The 16,666-nt window shown below is 45.7% G+C and overlaps 2 protein-coding genes across 2 annotated transcripts; both read left to right on the top strand.

The window, feature by feature from the left end:
- The first annotated feature begins 10,236 nt into the window (after positions 1-10,236).
- On the top strand, positions 10,237-11,511 carry LOC106866012 (protein FAR1-RELATED SEQUENCE 5-like). The gene has a single exon (XM_014898494.1). The coding sequence runs from the start codon at positions 10,237-10,239 to the stop codon at positions 11,509-11,511; it is 1,275 nt and encodes a 424-aa protein (XP_014753980.1).
- Positions 11,512-13,005: 1,494 nt separating this feature from the next.
- Positions 13,006-15,442, top strand: LOC100828694 (UDP-glycosyltransferase 73C5). Its single transcript, XM_014898167.2, has one exon. It carries the CDS (start codon positions 13,554-13,556, stop codon positions 15,156-15,158), a length of 1,605 nt encoding a protein of 534 aa, XP_014753653.1. The 5' UTR covers positions 13,006-13,553; the 3' UTR covers positions 15,159-15,442.
- Positions 15,443-16,666: the final 1,224 nt, after the last annotated feature.

Below are 16,666 nucleotides of genomic sequence, written 5' to 3'. Positions count from 1 at the left end.
TCGTGCTGCAAAAATTCATATCCAAACACAAAACGCAGCTTAAGAAACAAAAACAAAAGGTGCAGCTATGATGGTGTTTTTTTACAGCAGCTATGATGGTGTTAGTTGGCTCAATTCAACACCCAATTTCAATTAACAGTTGTTCATAGCATGATATTTTTTCTCTTTTGTTTGCCAACTTACACCCCCGTCCGGATCCGGCGGCCCCGCCCTCGTCGAGCGTCGCCTGGCGCCGCCCTGGCCGCCGCCACCGCAGAGGTAACATTTATTTCCTTTATATTTATTTTCGTGTAAAATTAAATCCAAAAAATCAGGCACTTTGTACCCTTTTTTCATGCACGCTGAGGTTTCTGGCATGACCGAATCTTCTTAAAGATCGATTATTACGTTAATTTCTTGCTCTTGATGAACTCAATCCATTGAAATTCCATAATTCCAATGCAATAATGCCGTTTTAGAGTTCCTGTTTTGGTTCGCTTTCATGACATAATCTTGATTTGTATGTGATTAAAGACATGGTTGATGAGTCCATTGATGAGTACCTTGACATCGTCGAGAGGACGTTTGGTAGCGAGGATGATGATTTCGAGTTCTATAACAGTTATGCTCTTGAAAAGGTTTTAGTGTGCGGAAAAGTTATGTTGAGTGGGATGAAGCCAGCGAGGAGATAATTCTGAGGAAATTTGTCTGTAGTCGTGAAGGTTCGCGTGAAGAGAAGCACATGAAGAGAGAAGATAGGAAGAGGAGGCCACACAATCTCACTCGTGTTGGGTGTCGAGCCAAATTGGTCATTGCAAGAGTCAAGGAAACAGGACGTTGGTTCGTGAAGGATTTCATCGATGAGCACACCCATCCTCTTGCCCCACGGGATCTTGCTTGTTTGTTGCGTTCGCACAGAAGAATCAGCGACGAGCAGAAAGCGGACATTGTAGAGATGAAAATATCTGGGCTCCGCAAACATAAATCATGGATATCCTGGTGATGCAGTACGGTGGATATGATGAAGTTGGATGTACCACGAGGGAAATTTATAATTTCTGCCATCTCTATAAGCAGGAAACAGTCGCTGCCGGTGATGCCCAGACGGTGATCTGTCACATGATGGCGCGTCGGGAGAGAGATCCAAATTTTTTCTTCAAGTACTTGGTCGATGGAGAGGGGCATCTCAAGGGATTGTTTTGGGCCGATAGTCAATCCAGGCTTGACTACGAGGTTTTTGGCGATGTTGTTGTTTTTGATAGCACGTACAGGACCAATAAGTACAACCTGCCCTTTGTGCCGTTTGTTGGGCTGAATCACCACCACAGCACTATTGTTTTTGGATGTGGTATTATTTCTCATGAAACAAGCGAGTCCTACGAGTGGATGCTACGGACCTTTTCTGCTGCCATGGCCCAGAAGCACCCGATATCTGTGATCACCGACGGGGACCTGGCGATGCAGAGAGCGATAAGGGTGGTCTGGCCTGACACGATTCATAGGTTGTACGTATGGCACATTCAGCAGAACATCGTACGTCATCTTGGTGATGATTTGGTTAAGGAAGAATTCAAATCTTTTATATATGATCGCTCTCCCATAGAAGAGCATGAGAAAAAATGGCTGGATTTCTTAGAAAGGAGTAAAGTAACAAGTGAGGAGTCGTGGTTGCATCAGATGTATCAGATGAGGAAGCTGTGGTGTGCCCCATATCTGGTGGGACACTGTTTCTTAGGATTGAGCAATAATCAGAGGAGCGAGAGCCTGAACTCTGTTCTGCATACCCATCTTGATGGTAGCATGACATTGTTTAAAATGCTAGAACATTATGAGCGTTGCCTTTTGACACGACGCCTAAACGAGTCGATCCTAGACATTGTGGCCTTGCAGTCCGTACCATTTACAGAGGTTGATGCTTCAAGTCTCGAGAAACATGCTGCACAAGTTTTCACTCCCGCAATGTTTGCGTTGGTCAGATGGAGTACAAATGCTGCAAGTAACTGTACCATGATTGAGATACTAGATGCAGACAATTTGAGTACGTATGTTGTGGCTAAGAAGGATAGAAGAGAGAAGAAGTTCCAAGTGCACTGTGAGGTGAAAGAAGGTTCTTCGGACAGGATTTCCTGTTCTTGCCGTAAGTTGGAATGCTTAGGCACACCATGTTCCCACATAATTTACGTTTTAGGAATATTACAAGAAAAATGACTTCCCAAGTGTTGTGTTCCAACCAGGTGGACGATGAGTGCAAAAGCTGCATTTCCTAAGACCAGAAAAAACAACATGTATGATTATTCGGTAAGCCTGAAGAGGTACCGGGAGCTGCGGAATTTGAGTCACGCGGCATGCTTCTTGCCATCTCAGTCCGTTGAAGCATATGATCGTCTGAAGTTGGTTTTGAATGTACAAGCTGACAACAAGAAATCATCCAGTGGTCACAAGGAATGCATGAGGTATGGTCCGGTGCTGCCACAAACGGCGCAAGTTGATTCTGGAGAATTGGAAAAGGTTCTGGATCCTGTGCATGTGCAAGGCCGAGGTGCACCGAAGAAAAGACTGAAGCGACGGAAGCGAAAGAGATCAACGGTGAAATGCGGCTACTGCAGACAGGAGGGTAACAATCGGCGTAAATGCTCCAAGTGGGAAGAGGTACGAAATAACTGGAAAGTTTATTTATGCTCCATGGATTAATTCGTCCGCCTCCGTGCATGGTGTTAATTATCTTTCTTATGTTTTAGCTGTACTGTAAGTAGGATTTATGCATGGTTCTGATTGCAAGTTAGGCATGGGGGAATGAATTCCATACTTGTTTCATTCTTTGTTAGCTGTCATCTACAAGACTGAAACCTGCAGCCTAAAACATTTGATTGTTCGTGATGTAACTAGGCAATGGCCGTCATTCTTATTCTGATACCAATGACAGTTATAATAGCTGATCAGTTTTGAGCATTGTGTTTGGGGACACAGATGCATATGGCTTCTTCAGCTACTTAATGAGAAAGCAGACGGAGAACTCTGGTTCTTTCTACTACCTCTAAAAGCCTGTTTTTAAGCCGTGGTAAGCATGTTGAACCAATAGTAGTTTAGCTTAATATCTTTTTTTTTATCAGTCGTGTCTTTGTATCAGGAAATAGGGCATATTGCATGACTACGATGTTCTTGTATGTGCCTATACTGATGTCAAAACCAGCAGTTTCCTGTATATATGTTGTTTTCATGTTGATACCTGCGTGTTGACAAGTATTCTCTCACAGGTATCAAAGAAATTGAATATTAAGCAGGAAGAGCTTTCTCCAATAGTAGATGACTTAAGAGGACGGGTTTCTCCTGTTTATTTAGTACTCCCTCCATTTCTTTTTGTTAGGCGCACTTCCCTCTTGCACGAAAATTATGCCTGTCACTAATTCTCTCGCCTCGCTGGACATAGTTTCTCCTGTTTATTTAGACTCTCTCTCTCTCTCTCAAAACCAGAACTGATATCTCATCGAGCCCGGTGAAAATTTAAAATGATCTGCTCATCAGAGCTTCTTGTTTCAGAAATCAGAAGAATTTGTTTTCCTCGTGTTGTCTGAATATATGTGGTCTGATCTGGACAGTTGTGAATTTATGATTAATTTGTGAGAAATCTTTCAGTACATCAGGACAAAATTAGCATGGCTTCCTTCTACTATTGCAGTTTGATTAATTTAACGCAAAAATTTCTAATTTGCTCCCACCATAATAAAGAGGAGAGCTTCTCTGATATGTGGAGCTGAATATTTAATGTGGATTTTTTTTTTACTGCAGGGTATCCTAAAGAGTGCATCGTACACCGCAGGATTTCACGCTGGTTTTGAGACTTTTCGTGATTTTGGTTTAAGCGAAATTCCCTCCAAGAAATAAATAGGTTCATTTGATACAAGTGACATTAAGGTTGATTTAGTCGCTTTTGTATGCCCCGAAGTGTAACATCAAAGGAAATTATATGATTATCATGTTGGATTTTCCCATTGATATATCAGTCAGCTCTTTGTGGTTTGCTCAATTGTTTTCACGCAAGCAGATTCATCTCCAGAACTGAGCTAAATTTAAAATAAGAAGACTCTGTAACCGCGGGGAAATTTACTCCCCTGTGGTTTACATTGGGAGCTGCACAGTTACATTTCTGGAATGGTCTTTATTCCACACTTATGATGAAGAAAACCGGTTGCAAAACATATGCTGAAAATAGCCCATAAAAACAAGCAATTACAAGCAATCACTGGCTGCAAAACATACTCAAATTGTTGCGGACACAGGATTACCACCTGATGAAGAAACAGAACAGGTATTATTTGAATCGTCTCGGTGCATTTTTACACACAAATATTTTTAGCCTTACAAATAATTCGTGTGTGTTGCTGGAACTTTTTGTAAAATTTGCAAAAATGAAGTTGGTATGCTCGCCAACTAGATTTGCAAATACCTGTCAAGGTTTGTCACCTGCCCACAAGGCGGCCATCAGAAGAAAAAAAACCCGACTTGGAGGGCTCATGCAAATGAAGCCAACCTCTTTACGACGCATAATGCTAGTGAGACTTGCCAAGCGCTGCATCTGCCCGAACAAAACCTTTCGGTTGTGTGGACAGGAAATTCCTATGACCGAAAAGGATGTGTCCCATATAATGGACATTCCGATTCAAGGGGAGGATATCTATAAACATACAGAAGGACAAGGATCAACAAACATGGACTTGTTTAATGCTTACCAGACTGACAATAGACTAATGCTGACAACCCTTGAGACCCTGATCAAAACCTCCACAACTCCTGATGATCACTTCATCAGGCATTTCATTCTGTATGCCATTGGTATTATTTTAGCACCGACAGCAAACGACTATGTGGACCGCAAATATTTGGCCCTGGTTAAGGATGTGGCACACATTCCCAAATTTAACTGGGGATGTTTCACATTGGCTCACTTGTTCGATTCCATCCGGAATTTTCAATACCTAGACCGAACAAGCCTTCAAGGAAATTTACCTTTGCTACAAGTAAGTGTTGTTACAGTAAAACACAATCAGTACATAAACTCGACAAATATCCCTGAGTAAGTTCAGTATATTAACTACCACTTTTATGTAGTTCTGGTACTGGGAGCATGTCCATGCTGGGCCGGTCTCCTATGATCCTATATCCCCTCCGTTGATGGCAAGATGAGATGAAGGCAACGCAGCACTAAGAGCGGCGGCCTATGTTAGTGGAGGACCAGATCGAGGAGAGGTACTGTTATATGCACAACTATTTCATTTTAGCTTATTTAATTCTTATGAGTGATGCATTCTACCTTTTGCAAGGTTACGATGAACATTTGTGATGGCAATGGACGGATGAACATTCCCAATGCTCAACCTACCATGCCAGCAAATGAAAAGATACACGCGGATGGAGATTTCAGCTTCGAAGCACAACCAGGATATCTTGGTATTAGCAACCAACAAGTATGACCAACTAAGTCACACTCTGTTCAGTACCATAAAATCTCGCACTCAACTTACTCATTTAGTTTTGTACATTATATGTCGATATTTATGTGACAGATGGACGCGATAATGCAAACTATCTCGAGGCAAAGACTAGAAATCGAGAAAAGAATAGGCAGACAACTACTGGACATGGAGCACAAAATTGATTCCAGAATTCTCGCCTTGACTGAGGAGGTCGGAGAAATTAGGACACAAAATGCTACCAAAACAAGGTTGTCTAAGGTGGAGGATGAACTCATCGAGGTCAAAAGAGAATTCCAGGTATCTGATACTACTAACATCGGTTTAAAATGCATCTTCCCATGTAACATCCTGGATATATATTCATTACATGTATTTCATGGTCCAAAGATTTAGGAAAATGGTTCATGGCAACACGCAACCAACGTCTACGGCTGCATTTGTCCAGGTGAGAATTGTAGGCATATATTCCTTGCTAATATGAACAAATTTATGATCAATCATTCTTATAGGAACAAGACGACGTTATTAATGGCAAGGTTGCACCAACTCCTCGTTTTGAACCATCTAGGACTGCTGCTACAACACCCCGTGATGATCACATGGAAATCAACAAGTACCCGGAGAAAGATGTCACCAACAAACTCACCCCACCATGCATGCCTGTATTCGACAATGACTGCATGTTGACAGAAGAAGACATAGAGGTCGCGGCTTTCATCCGCCAAAGTTGCCCCCTGGCTGAAGTAGTTGACGTTGGAGAGACTGTCCTTCAAGTTCATCTACTAAGGCCTAATGTCACCCGCGGATTCATTTTCGATGAGGTAATCCCCTAACATTGCAAATTCCTATGACTATACCAACTGGTGGCATATTACATGATTGCAACTTTTGCAGGTTATTCATGCATACGCATACATTAGCAATGTAGAGACTGATACTACATCAGTCGTATACCCAAAAGAAACGAGGAAGTTGTTAGGGCAAAGTGGGGGTATTACTCGCGAACGAGATACCTATTGGCTTGATCGCATAGTAAAGAAACTTGTAGGACACCGAAAGGTATGCGTGTTCCGCTTTCCTATTTCATAATCTGAAACTACATGTAGCATTTCATCTCGTCGATCCTACAAAACTATATTTTTATTGTGCATATCTGAATTCTTACCTAACCTCAAACAGCATAAATTTCACCGTAGGTACAAATCCCATTGAATGTACATGATTCCCACTGGCTTCTACTGGTATGGTATTGAATTTCGATAAGGAAGAGATTCAGGTCCTCAACTCTATACCACACCTTTGTGACGAGGCCAAGGAAACTAGCCTAACGGAGTCTATTCAGACATGCATCGAAGATGCGGTCAAGTGCAGCTTAGTACAAGCACCAGTGCCCATCAACATTTCTCAATGGAATAAAGTATGCTATACCAACATACCACAACAGACAGACGGGTACGTGTTGCATTACAAATTATTTCTGAACTACTAAAGATTATTGAGCTTAAACTTCACATTGCAGCCATTCTTGTGGTGCATACACACTAAAATACATGTTGTCATGGGACGGGAAAAAGATGGCCGAAGATTTCACACAGGTGAGCAAAACACTAATTTTGTTTCCACTCTTCTAGTTACTAATTTTGCTACACTAACATATGTGCTGCTATCATATTTAGTCACAGATACATATTTTTAGCTGGAAAATATGTTCAAGTCTGCTGCGTTCAGATCGTAACCGGCTTCGGCTAGAATCCTATAAGAATCTAATAACGGTTAGTGCTACACAACCGGCAATTCGGTTCATCAATATTTAATCTGTCACGTTTGCACAATACAACTAACGCACCACTTTCTGCTCTACAGAAGACGGCCTATGAAGCAAGCATTGCAAAGCTTGTTCAACTCAATGCTGCAGACGATGATGTCCAGGAGATTAGCCCTCCAGATGCTACCAACAACAAGGAGAAAAGCCCTCGAGATGCTGCCAACAACAAGGAGAACAGCCCTCCAGATGCTGCCAGCAAAAAAGATAACCCTCTGCATGATGCTAGCAAATCCGAGACATCCGGCTGCCTAAAGCGGAAACATGGACGCCCAAGGAAGATTACGCCACCTAAACCTACTAGTCATGTCGCTGTGATACAGCAATTTGCCACAAATGCAATCGCTGAACGTGTAGAGGGTAGAGCACGCAGGAAAACCCAACCAGGACGCCATACAAAGAGCCCATACAAGGAACTATGAGGTTCATAAGGAGTGACAATTTGAAACGATATGTTCTTCACTTTATGAGGGTACTTAATTATAAGATAAGTTATGGGTGACAGTAGTACATGCATGCTTCCTTAATTGTTCCTTGTATGAGTCCTCAGTTTATGAGTGTACTTAATTGTTATAGATGAGTGCATTAAGTATCATACCTTGTAGCTGCTCGTTTAGTTACTCCTTCTTTCGTGTATTTCCATGGAATATATATGAACTCCGATACGATCAAGACAAAGTGATCCTGGATTGTTTAGACAAGGTTATGCCAAATATTATACTAAACAATTGCAGAATACTTACTCAACATTTGGTGCAAAGAGGAGAACGTCCCAGTCATGAAAGAGAGAAAACAAATGTTACGTGTCTTTGAGTTGAAAAAATGCCTGACCTATTTAGCTTTGGGCAGGTATTCTGCTATGTTTCAGCTTGACACAATGACAGATATCATTATCACCATCTGATTCGCCCTCAGATGTTACATTGAAGGCGAAATCATGTTCTAAGCCCTGCAAAAACAGAAAAAAGAAATCATGTTCTAAGAAACATAATTAACTAATTAACAAATTCATCTTTGGTGACTTTTAAGGGCTAATAATTCAATCAATCCTGACTGGTTAGTTAGCAAGCTTGAAACCTTCTACTTAAAGTCCTGATCAGCACAAGATAACTGAGCCATCTAGGTCTATTTTGTAAGGCAGAAATCAGAATCACATCCAATCTGTGCCACACAACTGTTTGAGACTTTAGAAATTGACGGAATCATAACCATTAATATTCATAGAAAAGCAAGACTACCAAGTCTCGGGATCAATAGGTCATACCTTATGGTTAACAATCGACGGCGCGGATCCGGCCAACCGGCCCGGTCGGCGACGGCGGGGCGCGAGGAGAGGGAGGAGACGAGGAGCTGTCGGCCTAAGGTGGAGGAACGGGGGCGCGGGGCCGGGACTGGGGAGTCCGGCAGTGGGGGCGGAGGCGGGCCGCGCCACCGGGACGGGTGGAGCCCGGGGGTGGGGGCAACGGAGAGGAGCGGGGGCGCGGTGATGGGTCGGGCCAGAGGCCACGCCGGCGGGACGAGGGAGGCCGGGGAGAGGAACGGGGGTGTGGGGCCGGGACGGGGGAGACCGGGGGTGGGGGCGGAGGCGGGCCGCGCCACTGGGACGGGGGAGCCCGGGGGTGGGGGCGACGGGGGGCACGCAGGCGGTGGCGGGTCGGGCCAGAGGCCACGCCGGCGGGACGGGGGAGGCCGGGGAGTGGGCGGAGCTGCAATGCCGGGCGGTGGCTGCATCGAGAGAGCGACGAGGATGAGAGACTGGGAGAGGGAGACGGGGGTAGTTGCTTTCGACGTGTTCACCGCGAACGGCAATAGAGTGTTCGCCCACAGAATAATTAGGCAATCTTCTGATTAAGTTAAAAAAAATCACTAATATTTGTACTTTCTAGTACTTTTCAGTACTTCTTAGTACTCCACCGTTGGATCAAGTAGGTTGGACGGTTCATAAAATCACCAACCATTGTAAAAGTTGTATTTTGGTAAATGTTTGTCGAGTGCCGCACTTGGAAAGGGGACTGAGATCCAGTGCCCTGTTAGAGGCAGGGCACCGTGTGCCATGCCCCCTGAGATCCACCGTCCATTTTCATCGGACGGCTCGCAGCGTTTCCATCATCAGCTATGCCTACCAGTACGAAGCGCGGGCAAATCTCATCGGGGGAAAAAGCTTGGCGGGCTTCTCCTCGGCGCCCGCCGTGGGCTCTCCTCCACCCGACGCTGCCGCCAGCCGCGGGCTCTCCTCCCCCGACGCTGCCGCCCGCCGCCGGATCTCCTCCCCCCGACGCTGCCGCCCGCTGCCAGATCTCCTCCCCCGACCGCGGTCGCCCGCATCCGGCGCCTGGGGGCTCCTCCGACGGCCTCCTCTGTTCGGCTAGGCCCCATCCCGCGCCGGCCCTCTACGCACCGACGGCCTCCTCTGGTCCGGCCCACCCCGCATCGTCAGACTCCAGCAGCAGCAGCAGGTCTGTGCCATCTAATTATTTTTGCTGAATTTTGTGACTTGTTGTGGAATCGAGTGATGTGTGTGCTATCATAATTGTGCAAATTCTGGGTGATTGGGGACATGCGTTGTTTGATTTCATGACAGAATTTGATTTGATCATTGTGCAATGGGAGAAATTGACAAGGGGATACCTCAAGTCGGTATGCGGTTCAGAAATGTAGATGAAGCTTCGGTGTTTTGGGTTGCATATGGGGGTCGTGCAGGGTTTGATGTCAGGAAAAGAAACAAAAATGTTAGCAAGTTTGATGGTCAAACGACTTCATGCAGATTTGTTTGTTCCAATGAGGGTCTTCGGAAAAAAAAAGCAAATATTAGATTATGTGCCAAAGCGTTTTAGAGCTGAAACAAGAACGGATTGCAAAGCTCGTATGATTATAACATTGGATCGAATGGCAGGAAATTATGAAATCATTGATGTTGTGTTGGAACACAATCACTATCTTCAATTGCCACAAACCTGCCACTTGATGGCATCACAAAGGAAAATTACTGAAATTCAAGCTTTTGACATAGAGACTGCTGAGGATTCTGGAATTATGCCAAAAGCTGCACATGAGTTTGCTTGTCGTCAAGTTGGTGGACCACTTAACCTCGGCTACACTTGTCGTGACCAAAAGAATCATTTGCGAAGCAAGCGGCAGCGGGAGTTAGCTTTTGGACAGGCCGGTACTATGTTGAAGTATTTCCATGACAAAATTGTTGAGAACCCATCTTTCCAATATGCTTTGCAGTTGGATTGTGAAGAGCATATAACCAACATATTCTGGGCTGATGCTAAAATGGTTCTTGACTATGCACACTTTGGTGATGTCGTGACATTTGATACTACTTTTGGCACAAACAAAGAATATAGGCCATTTGGTATCTTTCTTGGGCTCAATCAGTTCAGAGAAATCACCATTTTTGGAGCTGCACTACTATTTGATGAAACATGTGACTCATTTACATGGCTTTTTGAGACTTTTCTTGCTACACATAATGGAAGACAACCTAGAACTATTTATACAGATCAAGATGTAGCAATGGGAAAAGCTATAGGGAAAGTCTTTACGGAATCGTATCATGGATTGTGCACCTTTCATATAATGCAGAATGCTGTCAAACATTTATGTCCAGTGAAGGGTGAAGGGAAAGATGAAGGGAAAGAGAAAGATGAGGGAGGAGATGAAGATGAAGAGTCTCATATCCTCACTGATTTTAGTGATTGTATGTATGGCTATGAGGAAAAAGAAGAATTTGAAGAAGCATTTGACAATATGAGGCAAAAAGTGCAGAAGCAAACTTGGTTAGATAGCATCTACAAGTTGAAAGAAAAATGGGCTGAATGTTATATGAGAGATGTGTTCAGTTTGGGAGTGAGAAGTACACAACTTAGTGAGAGCTTCAATAATTCATTGAAAAACCATCTAAAATCATATTTCCATATTGTTCGGTTCTTGATGCATTTTGAGAGGACAATGGAGGTAAAAAGAAGAGCAGAATTGCAATCTGAATTTGAGTCAAGGAAGAAGTTACCAAGAATCAAGATGCACACACCTATGTTGGTGCTAGCAAGCAAAGAGTACACTCCAATTATTTTTGAAGCTTTCCAAAGTGAATATGAAAGATCCATGGCTGCATGCACTAGAGTATTAGATGGAAACTACAAATTTGCTATTGCTATTGGGAGTTTGCATGGTGATTTAAAGTTTGAGGAGGAGCGCATAGTGACAGGTGATCCTTTGACAAACAGTTTCTTGTAGTTGTGGAATGTTCAACAGGACAGGAATATTGTGTGGATATGGTATCAAAGTTCTTGATCTAATGAATATAAAGACATTGCCAAAACATTACTACTTGAAGAGATGGACTAGAGAAGCACGCAATGGAAGCATACTAGATAGACAAGGAAGGAACGTGGTAGAAAATCCAAAATTGGAAGCTCAACTTCGGTACAAGAATTTGTCTCACAAATTCCACACAATGGCATATAAAGTAGCCACTTCTTAAGAATGTTGTTTGATGTTAGAAAATGCACTTGACAGCATTCGTCCTCAACTAGAGGATAAACTCAATGCAACTACCAATGCTACGAACAAGACATGTAATGATCAAGAAAATGTTGACCCAAATCTTGAACTAACAAATGAGTTTCTTAGTGCTGTGAAGCTCAAGAAAAAAGAAGTTCAATCAAAAAATTTAAGGAGAAAGAAAACTTGGCTTGACAAGTTACTCAAGGGGAGGCGGAAGCCAACTAAAGTTGCTGCATCAAAAAATAGAGGAGCAAAGGTATGGTGCAATCCCTACATGATATGTTGTTACAAACCATTCCTAAATTACTTACTAGAATTTTTTTATTGGCAGCAACAAAAGAAAAATGGTGGTGTAGAGCCTCAAGTAGGAGTAGAAAAAGATGACAAGTTCAAAGGGGCAAATCTGGAGTTTCAAGAGTGTGGTGACCTCATTAGTTACACGCAGCTATTGACAGCCCCTAGTTGTGATGATTATATTTATGACAATGATATGTTTTCTAGCATGTAGAGTCTCAAATTGACTGGAGTAGCATTTTGGACAGGGTTGAGTATAGTATTTTGGACAGGGTTGAGTATAGTTTTTTGGATAGGATTGAGTATGGTATTTTGTGGCCTAACTGTACAAGTAAAAGGGCCAATTATATCTACTGGAATGATCATGTAAGAACAGATTTCAGATTAAGTGCTTCAACTACATATGTGTCCAGCTTTTGCCTGTGTATTTTGTACTCTGGAATCGATGTACTACGTGCCTCTGTACCTGCTTTTGTTTGGATTTTCTTTGCAAAATTGGAATCACTGTCAAATATTGCCTGTACGAGCCTGCCAAATATTTACATTTTTTTTTATGTGCCTGTCCGTCTAAACCTGTTTTGCCTCTAGCTGCTCGTTTTGCCTGTAGCTGTTGTGCCTTGCTGTACTGGGCTAACGGAGGGTGGATCTGTGGGGTCCCTTGCTGTTTTGCCTGTAGCTGTTGCCGGCCGTCCGATGAAAAACAGAAGGTGGATCTGGGGGGTCAGGGTACGGTGTGCCCTGCCTCTGGCAGGGTACCGGATCCCAGTCCCCGTTTTATCTGTGATTTTTCTTCTTGGTCTTATTCTTCTTCAAATGCACCACACATTTCGTTGCCAAGTGAACTAGTAAGTTGACCCTACAAGGCTAGAGGTGTTTGTTGCTATTAATGTTTTTTACATTTCTGAAACTACATGTGCATATAAAAAAAAATCCTTTTTCTTGGAGTGCAGTGTGCGGAGAGGCGCAGATTTCGCCGACGACGATGTGCGTTCTGACAGATTTGTCAAGACGACTACACGAGATCAGATCGCCAAATCGGAGGACTCTAGAACCGGCGTAGATTGACCGGCAAGCAGCAAACAATAGTAACACACACGACTCCAGGAGCCGCCGCGGCCACTCACTGGACTCAGCGGGAGTCGGAAGACGGCGACAATCAAAGGAAGCTTCGTTAATCACTGACGTCACCTCACCCAGCCTCTCCCCGACTCCCTGTCCCCACTCCCCACCGGAGATAGAAGCTTCCTGACGCCGACATGTTCCAGAAGCAAGCAGCCGCCGCCGCCGCCGCCGCGGCGACTTGACAATTCGTCGCCTCACGTGTCCCCCTGCTTGTCGTGCTCGCCACGCCCAGGAGTCCGCTGACCGCCGCGTCTTCGATCGCAGTGACCAAACTAGCATATATAATCTCACACAGCTCGCCGTCTTTGCTGCCATATCCAGATCCGAGACAGAGAAACAGAGCAACATACAAAACAATGGCGACCCCGTCAGAGCTACACTTCTTGTTCGTCCCGCTGGTGGCGCAGGGCCACATGATCCCCATGATCGACCTCGCGCGCGTGGTGGCCGGACGCGGGCCACGCGTCACCGTGGTCTCCACGCCGGTCAACGCGGCCCGCAACCGCGCCGCCGTCGACGGCGCCGTCCGGGCCGGGCTCCGCCTCGACCTCCTCGAGCTCCCGTTCCCCGGCCCACGCTTCGGGCTCCCGGACGGCCTCGAGAACGTGGACCAGATATCCGCGGTCCAGAGAGAGCTCTACTACCCCTTCTTCAAGTCCATCTGGGCCATGGCCGGCCCACTCGACGCCTACATCCGTGCTCTCCCGCGCCGGCCCGACTGCCTCGTCGCCGACGCCTGCAACCCCTGGACGGCCCCCGTGTGCGACGCCGCGGGGGTTCCCAGGCTCGTGATGCACTGCCCGTCCGCGTACTACATGCTGGCCGTGCACAGGCTGACGAGCCACGGCGTGTATGATCGCGTCGGGGATGACCAGACGGCGGAGTTCGAGGTGCCGGATTTCCCTGTCCGGGCTGTCGGGAATAAAGCCACGTTCCGGGGTTTTTTCCAGTGGCCCGGCGTCGAGAAGGAGCACCGGGACGTGCTGCACGCCGAGGCCACCGCCGACGGGGTTGTCTTCAACACTTTGCGGGCCGTCGAGGCACGATTCGTGGACGCCTACGCCGCCGCGCTGGGCCGCAGGACGTGGGCCGTCGGCCCGGCCTGCGTCGCCGCTAGCATCGACGACGATGCCGATGCCAAGTCTGGCCGCGGCAACCGCGCCGATGTCGATGCCGGCGAGATCCTCTCGTGGCTCGACGCCCGGCCCGTAGCGTCCGTGCTGTACGTCAGCTTCGGCAGCATCTCGAATCTGTCGACGAAGCAGTTAACGGAGCTGGCCTTTGGGCTTGAGTCCTCGGGCCGGCCCTTCGTGTGGGCCGTCAAGGAGGCCAAGTCCGACGCCGCCGTGAAGGCCTTCCTCGACGGCGACTCCGGCTTCGAGGCCCGCGTCAGGGACAGGGGCCTACTCGTCAGAGGCTGGGCCCCGCAGGTGACCATCCTGTCCCACCCATCAGTCGGCGGGTTCCTGACGCACTGCGGCTGGAACGCCACGCTGGAGGCCCTGGCCCACGGGGTGCCGGCGCTGACGTGGCCCACCATCGTCGACCAGTTCGCCGGCGAGCAGCTGCTCGCCGACGTGCTCCGCGTCGGCGTCAGGTCTGGGGTCAAGATCCCTGCCATGTTTCTCCCTGCGGAGGCCCAGGGGGTCCAGGTCACGAGCGCTGACGTGGAGAAGGCCGTGGAGGAGCTCATGGGCCCAGGGCCCGAGGCGGAGGCCAGGAGGGCCAGGGCGAAGGAGCTTGCTGTGGAGGCCAGGGCCGCCATGGAAGAAGGCGGCTCCTCGTATAATGATCTCACGGACATGATCCAGTACGTGTCCGAGCTGTCGAGGAAGAGGGGACTCGAGAGGGAGACGAGCTCGACGGCGGCAGCTGCCGTGGCTTCTCCGGCGGCTGAGCTCAGAGGCAAGATGAACGGCGAGAAGATCGGAGCTGATGCATCGCTGTCAGTGCAGTCCTGATTGAGCTGCACGTGACGCTGTTATCAACTTAGGATTTTGCATTGTAATACAGTGTGTACGTACTCGAACAATTCATTCATGTATGCTTGGCCAAATAAAGTACTGCTCCAGTATTTTCTGCGGTTGCACTAGGATTGGAACGGAGGGTGTCTCTTGCCCCACTTTATCCTCAATTGAAAAAAGAATCAATTCCAAGACCAGGTAGGTCGATGTCAGCACGTGGTAGAAGTTGTAAAGAAACTCTCTTTTTTCTGAAGATTATCTTGGTTTGACATGGGGCAGCCTGTTTCTAGTGTTAGTCTCTTTGTCATAATGTTCTAGAAGTAATGGAGATTTGTTGCATGAATTAAAAAAATCATTGTATAATGTTGAAACGTGTTTTTTTTTTTTCATTTTTGACACCTTGTGAAAAAAAAATGATGCAGCGGTGTTTCTTTTTTTTTTAACGTTTTTTTAACGCAGGAGAGAGACGGTGCATACGGGGTTTTCTACAATAATGATTAGACGCCTTAAGATCGTCACTTAAGTCAGATCGGACGGCCTAGGATTGGAGGAGGGGAGTGAGGGGATGACCGGGTGAAATGATTATCCGACCGATGTCTAACACACCCCAAACAATTATAATATAGAAAACCATGCAACTCTGGAATTGTTACATACTACGTATAAGATAAATGTCAGTAATACATGGTTTACCCTCCATGGAACATGTGTTGTGCATTCAAGTTCATACTCCACAAAATGGATATATTTTCTAGAATACACTACACAAAATGGATATGTAAACTCGTGAGTACGTTGGGATTTTTCTCATGAGCAAACAAAACAAAAACTTTCTAATACAAAAATTATATACGGGCCTAGAAAAATGTATTGATGAAACTCATCAAATTAAAAATTAAAAAGTAATAAATAGACAAATTAAAGAAAAGGGAAAAATGAGAAAAACAATTCGAGAAAAAAAAACTAGTGATCTGGCGGAAGGCTTGTTCGTGATAAGCCGAAACAGCCCAATAGATTTCTTGCCAAAAGAAAAAGAGAAACAGCCCAATAGATGGGAGTAGTTACTAGTCACACAAAAAGCGGCGGGCCAATGTTTCGAAGTCCACCACCACAGCGACCGAAATAGGCCCCCAAGCGTTACAACGAATTTCATCGTCGTGCTCCCGGCGGGAGCTCGACCATCGATTGTCTTCATGGATGGAATGGGCAGTATTGGCTTTTCCGTTATGCCAGGCTCAGTTTTTTAACTTTGTTTGACATCTAAGACAGGCAGTAACACAAGGACGAAGTAGCAGTACTACCTCCGCTCAAACAATATCGGGCCTATTAGATTTTCTTTGACCAATACTTTGACCATAAATTATTTTATTAATATATAATTATATGACATGGATTCATATCCATTATATTCCTACTCAAGGATATTTGCTCGTGGATATGATTTTGATCACATTAGTCACATATTCATGATATAATTTGTGGTTAAAGATTTGGTCAACCGAATC

The sequence above is a fragment of the Brachypodium distachyon genome, chromosome 2, assembly GCF_000005505.3.
Source record: "Brachypodium distachyon strain Bd21 chromosome 2, Brachypodium_distachyon_v3.0, whole genome shotgun sequence".
NCBI classification, from domain to species: Eukaryota; Viridiplantae; Streptophyta; class Magnoliopsida; order Poales; family Poaceae; genus Brachypodium; species Brachypodium distachyon.
This window is presented reverse-complemented; position numbering and strand designations above follow the sequence as displayed.